At 29.5% G+C, this 13,777-nt stretch overlaps 1 protein-coding gene across 4 annotated transcripts in view; it reads right to left on the reverse strand.

The window, feature by feature from the left end:
• The window catches only part of LOC130892100 (small conductance calcium-activated potassium channel protein), a 157,649-nt gene that overhangs the window by 53,921 nt on the left and 89,951 nt on the right, over nucleotides 1-13,777 (reverse strand). For 3 of the 4 annotated variants that reach the window (XM_057797355.1, XM_057797346.1, XM_057797354.1), the window contains exon 4: nucleotides 3,724-3,948. The exons of the other annotated variant lie outside the window; for it this stretch is intronic. In XM_057797355.1, the coding sequence (XP_057653338.1) occupies nucleotides 3,724-3,948 (225 nt within the window). The remainder of the gene's footprint in view (nucleotides 1-3,723; nucleotides 3,949-13,777) is intronic. 4 annotated transcript variants of the gene reach the window in all.

A 13,777-nucleotide genomic window follows, 5' to 3' on the forward strand; every position in this document is an offset into this window, starting at 1 on the left:
GGTACCTGTCTTGTGAAATCGAGAAAACGTAGAACGAGAACCAAACGTAGTGAACAACTCTTGAACGTGAACAGTGTAACCGAAATAAAAAATACCGTTTTTAAATTATACTGCGTAATTTAAGTAAATAAATATAAAGTTAATATAATTCGTACTCAGCAACACTTAATCATATCTATCACTTACAATCATACTCCAGATTATTGAATATGAACATTGAAGAGGAGGACACTGTATTAAGAGCTTCCTAAACTGTTTCTGTGAAATAGAATTAATTGTTCGAAACAGCACAATTGAAAGAGTTGGTCGAATAATTTAAAGTTATTTATAGCGGGATGAACTTCTGCTAATTTATGAATATATTTCTAAAAGTATTTTCTCAATTTTAATATTTTATCAATTTCAATACCTATAGAAATAATGACGTATTTAAAGTTTTACCTATATAAATAAAATCAATATTAAAATACTGATTGTGAGAAAAGCCATGACCAAATTGCATATTTGAATTATCATATTATTTGTGTAAAATATCTAAGTGAAGGACTAGAATTTTCTGTATAAATATACTAATTACTGTTTCTGTTGAGAGTTGTCATGTTTCCAAGGGATCTGCTCTTCAATTACCGGTATCCCTAAAGGACATTTATCTAACTGGATAGACATTACAATTCAGAATTTTTGCTTTATTGTTTTTTGCTCCCATCTTTACTATAATAGAGATATTAATAACAATGGTTTTTTATAAATAATAATTAAACATTCTGTTTGACATAAGACAACTGCGTTCAGAAAGATAGTAATACCATGTATATCCAGTTGACCGTTCCTGGTAAATAAAAATGGAAGTTGCTCTTTTTGTTTCAATGCAATAGTAGCATTTTACATTTTGCCCTTTTTTTCAGGTGACAGAAAATAATATGATACTTTTGACACTCTTACAAAACATATATATCTACTTTATCACGAGACAAAAATGAAATTATTATCTATGGTAGTCAGTTCTGTAAGCTGTGAATGAAATAAATGTTTCAAATATAAACAATAAATCTGAATTTCATAATTTGAAGGTAGTTTATAGTTTCTGTTTTGGCTTATTTTATTCAAACAATATGCAGAATTTTCATTCTAATATTCAATCTAAAAAATTAACAATAAAAAATGAATAGAAAATCAAGTCATATTAAGTAAGTTTACGGATTTTTGTCGATTGATTAATTTATTGCTCAGCTGGTTTTATAAATAAACTATAGCTGGAAGTTAACTAATATTAGAATATGTTCGATTGTGAATTGATGTTTCAAAAACAGCTAATAACAAAACGTACCATGACTATAAAAAGTATTTGTCTAAATCAACAACAAATTGTGTGGAACCCTCACGTGGCATACAAAGTTTTTTATATCAATAAATTATAATAAAACAATAAACATGAATTCATAACGTCTTCTTGGAAAGAGGAGAAAGCTAGGCCAAAGCATCCGAAGATATCTATATTTTGACTTTTACCTGTTTACAGATAACTAAAATGTCTTTAATGAAAAAAAATTTGGCTGCAACTGAGTCCTATTTTGATATCATTAACTGAAATCAAATTTGAAAAGTACAGGTATGTTTCTTTGTATACTATTTCATAGATAGAAGCAAGTTATCATATTCTTCAGCATGCAGGGGCCTAGCATCCAAACAAATATCGAGAAGAGTTCATGGTAAGGATATACACGTATTTTGTATTTCAATTTAAAATTGAAGTTGATCGAAAATTGAATTATTCTCAGAATAATTTCTGTCAAGATAGCATTAATATCAAAAAGTATAAGGTCGATTTACTTACAAAACACTTGATGGTAGTTAACAGAAAGAGGATCAATGTAAAAAATTTCTCGATTCGTCAAATACTCATAATAATTTATAGAAATATATATACATACATCATATGAAATGTGCCAATGTATCTATTTGTATGTCAATTTGGAATTTACTATTTAAATTTAAACACATGAACAAATCTGACAACATTCCTCATTCAACAATTTTTTTTTAATTGCTTGTCTTTCTGGATAGGTTTAGCTATTAAAAAAAAACATTTCCATTAAGATCAAGATAAATGATAGTAACGGGTATTATTTAGTTATATTATATATTTAATTTATTTTACAAATTTCTTTACGCTAAGACTTAGTTGGGAAATTTGTTGAAAATATTATTTTAATTTGAAGAAACGAATAGTATTGCTTAGAACGTGTTTTATTAAAGTTTTATTAAACATTTCATAGATACGAGTCCGGCTGCTAAAATGTGAAAATATACAGGGTGCTTGATTTGAAATATATAGAATATATAGACTATTATAGATCTGCGTCTATCTGTACATCTGAACTTATGTTGAAATAGTAAACTTTCAAATTTAAAAGTCCATCTGTTTCAACGTTTTATTATAATTTACCAAAACAAAGACAGAAAAAAATTATTGCATAAATGGTTTTCTTAATATATCAAAGTATTTACAGACTTAAACGCAGAGGTAATCTACTAGACGGTTTCTATAGCAATTATTAATTTAGCTTGACTTTTTTAAGGGTTTCATCAGCACGTTGAAGCTGTTTATAATTTATGATTTTATAGAAAATAGGATGTCACATATCTCTTATTATGTGATGATCGCCAAAGCTTTTGTGTATTGGAGTTTATAACATTTTTGGTATTTATTTGGTCAAATCCTTATTCCAGAATAACTACACAAAATTTGGTATGAGCCATTTGATTCCAATACAAATCGGAAGACGTGTTGATAAATCAACTACGTCAATTGCGAAAATGTCTTATAGTAAGGTTACGATAAATATAAACAAAAAATAATATAATTTGTAGCAAATTTCCAAATATCCACCTCCAACTGATTTAAAAAATCTTCTCGAAGGCTCCTACGCTGCTGAGTACGTTGTAAAAAACATTTAACATTTAATTTAAAATATTCTCACGCACAAGTTGCCTATAAACGAGATGAAACGTTTAGTAAACGTTTCAAAACTTGGAAGATATAATGTAGGAATTATCAGTAGCCTTTGAGTGACTGGTTCATCATTTAGTTTAGAGTTTAGAGTATAACGACGTTAATTTGCTCCAGATCTATAATGGAGAAAGACATTTCGACAATTTATCTGATTTCTCAGTTGGGCTAATGTATTTTATAACGGTAATATTTGTTATTTTTGCAGATATTAAAAACTTTTTGAATGTTGATTATATTACAATAACATTTCATTGTTATTGTAATGATATATATATATATATATATATATATATATATATATATATATATATATATATATATATATATAACCAATATAATCATTAGCATTGTAATAATTTTTAAAATGTTTTCAATTTAAGATAGAATAATATTCAAATAATATATTTGATTGTGGAAAATAAAGCAATGGGATTTTCAGTAGAATATTTTTATAATTATATATTCTTATTTGTTGTCCTGTTCTATTTTTACACTATATCAAAATATGATGGATATCATCCAGTAATAAAAATAAAAATCCATTCTAAAAATCCCTAATTGATTTATCCAAAGACTCAAGGACTAATTTCTGAATTATAATTGAATATCCAGTTAGTTTTATGGCGGGCCACAAGATGGCCCAATTTTTATATGTGTGATCCCTATATAACAATTTTATTATCGGTGTGACTTTATCCATCGTCTCATACCTGGCGGAAATTCCGCATAGCACCATTGATTCTTAGGGAATCAGCTGCAATGCCAGCGATACCGTCACTGTGGTCCCTTAGTTGTCTCAAAGATGTCGATGCTGATGTACCGTGTACGCAATTTGAGCTACAGCACGGCCCAGATGCCTCAGGCTGTGAACTTTGCCGAATTATTCTTGTAGTAACTACAGATGGCGTTGTTACTGGACAGGAACTGCATGATACCTGGAAATACAATCAACCAAGTGCAGTGAAACCAGTTATATGGCTAATTTTTTACACCAAATTCGTTGCTTGGAATTGGTAAAGTGTGAGTAAAGATAGAAAGATAGTGCAGAAGTAGTTAAAGTGAAGAAAGAAGATAGATAACGTTAGTTCAAGCAGTACACTTACAATTATTTTGCCATTGTGTATTTTTCTAATAGGTGAATTCCAGACATTAATACCACCTACTAATCTCTAACTTGTGATCTACTATTACTTGATGACTAAAAATTACTATACAATTTTATTACAAATTATTGATACATTAGGATGGAACGCTAAAGTAATGTTTAAAACTTGAAAGAACAATAAGGTTTATATAAATAATTAGAAAACAATATTTCGTTGAGTACTGGAGAATAACTAGAGGAAATCCAAATTTAACATAGTACATATTCCGTTGTTTGAACTATAGAATTCTCCTCTACAATAATATATCTTAATTAGGAACTTTGTTCAAAACTCTTTGTTAAAAACCAAAAACCAACAATAAAATTAAGTTCCAACAACTTGTTGATTCTCGCATTCTGATTCTATTCAACAGTTTTTCAAAACAATGTAGGTAATTTTGAGGTTTTACTTGATGAGATTGGAAAATAAATGAGTTTTGCTCCGTACGTCACATATCATTCAATTTGGTTGAACTATAGTGGGTATGAGAAAATTGCAGAACCAAAAGTTTTGAGATATGGCACAACTGACGTAAATGTGTATGTAAATCGCGAACATTTTCATGTGATGAGTCTCTATGCCTCGACGTGGATTAAACCAACAGCAATGTGCTAATCAACTCACTTCGTCTTTTGGTAATGAAGCACCATCTCGAGCTACCGGGTTTCAATGGTTTTCCGAATGCAATCGTGGTCGTACTTTGCTAGAGGATGAATTTCGAAGAAAATTTGATAATGCAAAATCGTCATGTGACATACCGTGAGATTGAGGCATACTTGGGCATTAGTTTCACTCCTATACATTCAATATTGCATGATTGCATGAACATTTGGCTGTCAAAAAGATTTATTTGCGTTGGATACCACATAATTTCACAATTTCTCAAAAAAATCTCGTGTAGATTGGTGCAAACAAATTGAAAAAATTCAAACGCAGTGCTTCAAAAGTTAAGATCGTGACAGGCGACGAATCATGGATTCATTTATATGAACGTGAAATAAAAACTAATCGCCTTTATGGGTCTTTCAAGACGAGCCAAATCCAACAAGTTATTCGCGCACGAAGCCCTTCGAAGAAAATGGTTGCCTATTTTTTGAACTGTCGCTACCGTTCCAGTAGAGCAGCGCTCAATTTAGAATGGTACTCCAGCATTTGTTTGTCAGAAGTGTTCGCAAAAATCAGGGAAACCAATTGCAGAAGTCGAATTATTCTCCTCCACTACAATGCGAGCTTTCACATATCAGCTCAAACAAAAATATTATAATATTTAATATAAAATAACTACTTCTGGATTGTTCTCTCATGAATAAAGGACGTTAGTTTCAGGTCTCATTTAATTAATTTTTATAGAAAATGTTTTTAACGTTTCTTTTTTTATCAAAATATAATTTGACATTAACAAATTTCATATCATTTCGAACAGTAGATGACCTAGCATATAAATAACAATTTTATAATTGAATATATACTGTAATGATTACATTAATGTAAATTAGTTTTCAATTATCGAAAATTGAAAATTCTCTATGATTAGAAGCTGCATAGAATTATGAATAATTTGGGGGAGGCCAAACTCATTATTAAATATAGTAATAAGGAATAATGTGTTTTCAAGAATGAGCAAGTAGGGGAGAATACTGAAGGGACGAGCTCTATATCACACAAAAGAATAAAATTAATAAAGTGATGGCTCTAGGTGATATTTATTTCCCTCAAAGAATATCGTAATGGATAGAAAAATTAATTTAATACCTTAAAAATAAATATTATTGATTGTAATTTTCTGGGCTATTGAAGTAAAAATCATTCTGTTTTGGAAGTAGTATTTTTTCTTTCACTTGGGTCAATTTTTATGTTTTAAAATAGTGCAAACATTCTAAGTTTTATTGAGCTATTCTCAATAATTACTTGGAGTTACGATGAAAGTATCGAAATTCGATAGAACAGGTTTAAGACCTATTTTTTGAATAGTTTTTGGTATTTTTCACACCAATCTATAATTCACGGAGATAGAAACTCGTTTAAATTTTTATCTACAACCTTTTCTTTGGTGGTATGATGGACTGTTTCTACATTGACCTAAGAACAATTATATCTATTTTTCTGGATCGATTTTCATGAATATAAGTTCAATTCAAAAAGCCATGAGTGCTGTGAATCATCTACCTCTAGTTATGATTACAAATATAATTCTAATCACTTACAAGTTTTAAGTGATTATTCCAAATGTAGTGGATGGGCTTCAAATAGTTAATCATACGCATAGTCAAAAATATTGCTGTTCTGCTTTTCTTTATTTCATAGCTTCTGCCATGAATATACAAGCCCTGATTAAGGCAGTGAATTATTTGACTAATAAGAAAGTGCAGAGGCAACAAAAAGTTTGAATACGTCTAGTTCAAAGTGCTGCGCTTGGCTAACTATTTATATATCCCAACTAAACATATAACAGGTTTCCTTCGGAATGGCTTTCATCCACTCTGTCGTAAACCTGCAATGTCGTGAAGGCATACAATTTTGAAAAGGAGTGTAATTATATGCTGTCACTTTTTTGGTTTAATAATCAGCAAACCGCGACAAACTATGTAACCAAAAAATGTTGACTTTAAAATTTTGTCTGCCCTTGGTGCCAATACAAATAAATTCCCTTATAGTAAATTGAAAAAATGTGGTTGTGTGCTAATGCCACAATGTTCTCTCAAATAACTGGGAACAATTTAAACAATAACTTGTATAAAATCGTTTTCCAAAAAATAAAATACCAATTCATAAGAAAAAATAGATTGTACTAAAATAAAATATATAAAGATAAAATATTTAAAGATAAATAAGTTTTGTATCTACTGAAATTAAGAAAAAACCAAATGGTATCATTCTATTTGCATATTTGACTTCTCTTTAAACAGTTAAGACTTTAAGAAATTTTGAAATTAACCGTTTTTTTGTAATAAGGCTGTTGTAGCAGTAGTAAATTGTTTTCCGATCCTTAATTAAACTATATTATTTATAGATTTTTATTTTTTTATTTGGTTGTATGCATTGCAACATTTTCTGGAAACTGACAGAATGAAACAATATTTTCCTTCCACCTAGTAATTGGTGATTTAGAAAAATGGTTTCAACAATAAGAACAGAAAAACCGCGATCATATGGTATTAACTCAAATTACCTCATCTATCAAAAAATTGTAAATGTTTTTTTGTAAGTATATGCTAAAAATTTTCGAAACGTAGGCGACTGCAGTCCTTGAATAATCAACCTTTTAATAAATTTCCGTGAATACTGATTAACATTTCAAGAAATTCTCGGCATCCAAAATGTACTCGTAGATAGTTTATTCAGTCGTATGCACAAAAAGCTTCTCAATTATTTATAACCAGTAAAAAACAAATAGTGGGGCTACTCCACAACATGTACCGCCAAATAAAAAATTCAACTGAAATCTTGCGGAAATGTTCGCTTGATAACTTGAACAGAATACAATCTTCCTGTATGCAATTTGATTAAAGTTTTTAATGCATTTTCACTATTACGTTTGCCATTATGAAGTTTTGAAGTTATGAAGTTTTTTTTCTAATGAAAAAAATTTCAGAAGTAAAGAATTATGGATATATCACTTCTACTGATTCACCTTGTAATATCAAATAACGCAGTTGCTAATTTCTTCACACTTCTGTTTTAGTATTCGAAACTGAACATGCTACACAATACTCGTAATATTTTCATTACCATGTACTGTTCCTAACCTCTCTAGTTCTCCAAAAAATGTCCAATGGGTGTGCTGGGGCTATGAAATATTAATATTGTGACTAACCCTCAACACATAAGTTAGCTCAACTTGTGCAGACTGCTTGTTCGAAACTATTTATTTCACTTTACTATTAGGAGAGAGATTACTATTCATGCTTACAAAACTATTTCACCTATTTTCTTTATCAATCTAATCTACATTTTGGAAAGACGACAGAAACTTGTAGTCGTTCTAAATTTCTTTCAAAAACTTATCAATTTCTTATACCATAAAACACTTTTCTTCTGATTATGTGTAAAAATAATGAATAGGGATGGTATACACTACAAAAAATAAAGGAAGAATATTTCGATTGTAGATTAGATTTGGAAATGTTAATTTCCATAACTCACGTTCAAAATTAACTAAGTACTATGAATCCTTCAGATATGTACAAAATACACTGTTTACACCACCACTACATCAACACTCACAATTACACTGACTGACACACGTTTCGATAACCAAGTTATCGTTTTAAGATACTGAAGGTGAACTGTCTTCAATCTCTGAAAACGATAACTTGGTTATCGAAACGCACCTTAGACAGTGTAATTGTGAGTATTGGTGTGGTGGTAGTTTAAACAGTATGTTCAGTAAGAATATCATCAGCGATTTCAAAAATTCCAATTGACCTCCAAATATGGTTTCAACAATACTCAGGTTGGAGCTCAACTTTTCAGAAAGAGCTACTACTGAAATACCTACTCGTTCACCTAAATTTAACTTTTAATTCAGTTAGTTAGTTTTTTTTAGAACTCATTTCATATTAATAAACTGATATTTCTTTAAAATTAGAAACAAAATTGATAATAGTTTCTCGAAGTACTACTTTTGTGAATCATTGAGTTTTACTTCTACTCTGAATCTTACTTTCCTAAATATATACATGACTATTAAGTAAAGATACTAGCACTAACCCTAACCTAACCAAAGGTTAGCGTTAAGCCCGAAACCCCTACTAGTTCAAATGATGGCTACCGTGTCTATAGACAAACCAGTGTAGCCTTTGTTTGTGAAGAAACTGTTTTTTAGTTTTGCCGTAAAAATAATTGACGTCAGAATAGAGCAACGGATTGTTGTGAAATTTCACATGAAACTAGTGAAAGTAAAAACTGTAACTGAAACTTATAATTTATTGAAAAAAGTGTGGCAATAAATGTTTGTGGCGTTCACGTGTTTTTGAGTGGTTTAAGCGTTTTAAAAATGGCCGAAATGTTACACATAGTTCACGATGAAGTATGGAAGGATAAGTCATGTCTTTCTGCACAGTTTCGAACTGTTCCGCTTGGAGCGATGTAGGGATAGAGCAGGGGTACATATTGAAGGTGATAATAAATAAATATATATAATATAACAAATATTTTAAATCACTAATTTCGTTATTGAATAGCCATACCTCGTACATTATAAATTCATCAAAGTTGTAACTAGAATTTCATGTTTTGTTCTCATACGATTGATAATAATTATTTCATTATGCGACATATTTAAGAAGAATGCGGGCTTGAGTACGTCATCTAGCAATTTTTCTTCTGACCAACTTAAATTTTTTTTGAAATGCGATAAATTGATGTGTTCGTGATACGACAAGAAGAAATTTCCAAAATATTTAAATTAAAAATATGAAAACCGGATGTTAACGTGAGTTCACATCACTCCATTTAATCAATGATAATCGGGCTTATTACAGAATTGTGGAGCAATAAACCTATTTTCAAGAAATTTTTTCACATTCTTGATAAACTTTCTGAATTTTCAACACAACCTGAAAGAATACTTTGAACAGTATGTGTGTGGTGTTCATAATACTGAAATTTCGAATTACGTCAAATTTGGATTGGGTATTGATATTTTCAACGTACAATAACACTAAATAAAGTTGCATTTTTTGAAAATTAGACTCACTTTCACATTGTTTAAAAATACTTGCAAGTATCAAGAGGGCATGAACGCATATTGCTTCCAATTATTGTTTGAAAATGTCTTGAAACGTGACAAAAAACAGGTTATTATTATAATTGATAACGTCTGACCACACTCATTGCCACTTCAACAGTCGACAAGCCGAAATAGAAATGGCTACGTGGAAAAGGTGTTGAATATTATAATAGTGCAATTAAAGCAGAGTTAGTGGAGCTCTCGAACTACATCGAGTCAATTACATTCTATACGTTGTGGATGAAAAAGCTCGTAAACCCGGTATTGCAGTTTTACGAGTTCTATCATATCATTGCGAGCTTAACGCAATAGAACTTATTTGGATACAAACAAAGGAGTGTAATCATCCTCTATTTATAAATTTGTACTATAAAAAGAACGTTCTGCTGAGATTTAGTCTTTTCACACATAATTCATTTATTTACAAGCTTCCAATGAAACACTTCGGATTGAAATTAGAGAAATCAGTCTGTAATTATGTATCTTTAAAAACAATATAATAAATAAAGTTGATGCTGAACTATCCATTACTTCTTGAAAAACTTTGTTTATTGCGAGTATGAGTAAAAATAGAGAGATATAACTTATTAATCTTTTAAATATGTTCAACCATTTACGGCGATTTGAATATAGTGAAATATGTTTGTGAGCGAATAAGAGAGGAGAGGAGTATAAAATACCCCATATTTTTGCTTTAATTGCAGTAGCCACGGAAAGTATTCTGAACGTGAAAACTTTGTAAAGAACCTTCTTGTTCGTTCTGAAACTCTATAAATTTTTGGGATTATGAACCAATTTATAGAGGCTCTCACTTCCTCAACAGGACCAATGTTTCTGATACTTATGGGATAAATTGAGGAATCTATTCGATTCGAAAGAAGTGTCATAAGAAGATTAAAAAAATATCTTAATTTACTAACAATTTTTTTATTTTTTGTATCTAATGCTGAAAATTGTATTTTAGAGGAAATAACCTGAGACGCTATAGAAACGCTCAATTCTATATTGAAAAAATAAATTAACGTTAATAGTAACAGACTATCGCAGATTCAGTTTAATATGAATGAGGTGAATCCTCCGGATGAACCTCCCTAAATTTGATTAATGAAATAATTTTATTATCTTAAATAAGACTGAAAATGAAAATATAGAAACCAAGTCACTTATTGTTGAATCTGAAGTATTAAATGACGAAATTGATGACGATGATAATACTATTCATATCAATATAGAAAATTCTATTAATTTTGAACCAGCTACACCTACCATTACTAAATTATATGAAACTGATCCAAGAATTGTAGTACAATTTTCTAAACATAATTTCGAACAAGGTTTGAAAAATTTTGTGAAAGAATATGTATTATAATACCAACAGTTAAATATTATATCTGTTTTAAAGATCTCTTATATGAAAAATTCAGCTCCGTTATACAGACATATTTCAAAAACTCACAAATTTCATTTAGTGTAATAGAAAGCTGATTGAAACCCTCTAAATGAAATCGGAGAAGTTATAAAAACACTATCACGAAAAAATCATGAAGGACTAGATGAAACGGAAAATAATATAAAATCTCGATATTATTAGCTGAGTCCAAGATGTGAATGTGAAATATGGCAAATAACAAAATATGATAGGAAACTAGTGAAACCACTTTTCAATATCACTCTAACTATTATACAACCGTTTCAAATAATACATTTAGACACTTTGAAACCTGGAAAAACTACAGTGGAACTACAAACTAATAAAATTCAACTTAAAGGGGATCTCTCGATCTTATGAGGAAGGTGATATATAATTTAAATACCTTGATATACAGTATACTACTGAATTATTATATTTTGTAATCACCAGACATTGTTATTTCAGTTAGAACGAGTTCTAGCTTATATTGTATTTTTAACCTTGTTAGTTGTTCAGTTTTTATTGTTAGTCTAGAATATACTCCGAGTCTGAATACTACTCCTTGGATTTTAGGACCTGTTAGCGGGTTTTGGGGCTTTGGCGCGCGTCATGACCTTTTAGTCTATTTTCTAAATATTGAGAAGTCTGCCCTATGTAGACAGCTCACAATTAGTACAAGGCACTTGATATATAATATTACTTCTTTGGTTTTTTGGTGTTTAAGATTTCAATGTAGTGAAATATTTGGATAACGTTTTATGTCCTCTATGACTTTCGTTTCAGTTCTGTTTTTTAATTGATATCCTTTTCCTGATTATGCTGTTTATCATTTTTTCCAGATAATTATTTTCTTTCAATGCAGTTTTTGCATTTTGAATAGCTAAGTATCTAAATTCAAACTTATTATCACTGATCTTTTTTGTGACACAGGAATTGAAGTTTAAATATCTTGATGACCAAGTTGGTTTTGTATAGCATTATTTTATTATGTTATTGTCTATTTTATATGACATCAAGAAAATTGATTTTATTATTTTCTTCGATTTCGATTGTGAATTGAAGTTTTTTATGATAAGAATTGAATTTTTTATTTATGTTTTCAATTTGATTCTTTGGTACGGCAGTATTGCAATCATCTACATAACCGAAAAAGAATGGAATATCTATATCAAGTTTGCTAAGGACAATTTCCACGAGATCTTCCAATACCAATTGTGCTATAACATTTGAAATGGAAGCTCCCATAGCACAACCATCAATTTGTTTGTAAAATTTCATTTTCATATTTAAACTCCGTTGTTGTTAGTGTGAGTTCTATAGCTTTTATAAATTTGTTTCGAGGTATTTCTGTATAATCTTTAATTTTGTCCCATTTTTTATCAATATACTTTTCACAATGGTGATAGGAATATTTGTATATGAAGTAACCACATCTAACGGAATAAATACATATTCATTAGGAATTTTTATATTTTTAATTTTTTCTTTGAAATCCCATGTGTTTCCGATTTCTCCAGATTTTTCAAAATTTTGAAATTAAATTTTTCCGAAACGATATACGTCTCCTTTTCTGTTTTATCTCCCACTTATTAAACATTGCGTCTCTTTTTTATAAATAAAAACAGGATTGGGATATATGATTTATCGTTCGAAAAAATACCAAAAAATTCGAAAAGTATATTCTTTTATGCTTTTACCATAATTTAATATTGTGATTTATGTACATGTTACTTGAAATTTTTGTGACCACGAGATTTATGGGAATTATGTGTAGAAATGCTAAACTGATGTATAAAATAATAAGCTACCAGTAAGTGCCCGAACTGTGGATCATAATATAGAAGCAGCAGAATTTATCTTTGAAAACAAAAGGTTCGACATTGGGAAGGAATGTTAATCGTGCATCGCATACAGAATACTGAATTGACGTGTTAGAAAATATCGTAAAATTTATAAAAAAAAGTCGAATGGCAAAAAGATGAAAACAACAGAAAAGAAAAGTTAAAGATTTTACTTTTGAAAATCTATTTTTAAAAACTTTATAGTTACAAAAAACACAGTATTACAATATTCATATTTATACTAATAAAATGCTGACAGTTGTTTACGTAATTTGATCTTTATGAGTTTTATTTTTTAGAATGTTCTGGATTTTTTTTCATATAACTACCAATACCGATAAAAATAAGTTGAAATAAGAACATAATATTAAGCTAATCGTAATACTTCAAAAGTTGTTTGAGAGCGATGATCAAGCAATATTTCCTCATACCGCTCTGAATGGAATAAAGTGTCATAACGTTTGGGGTTATTTATAATTTATCCATATAAGGGTGGTTACAACTCCAATTCTAGGTATGTAAATAGTAAAGATATTAGAGTTTTCGTTCTATATATTTTCATCTGTCAATATTTGCAAATAACTTTGTAAATAAAAGGATCAACATGTTGTTTCTCGAGAATGTCGATAAATAGTT

Source organism: Diorhabda carinulata, chromosome 1 (assembly GCF_026250575.1).
Source record: "Diorhabda carinulata isolate Delta chromosome 1, icDioCari1.1, whole genome shotgun sequence".
Classification (NCBI taxonomy): Eukaryota; Metazoa; Arthropoda; class Insecta; order Coleoptera; family Chrysomelidae; genus Diorhabda; species Diorhabda carinulata.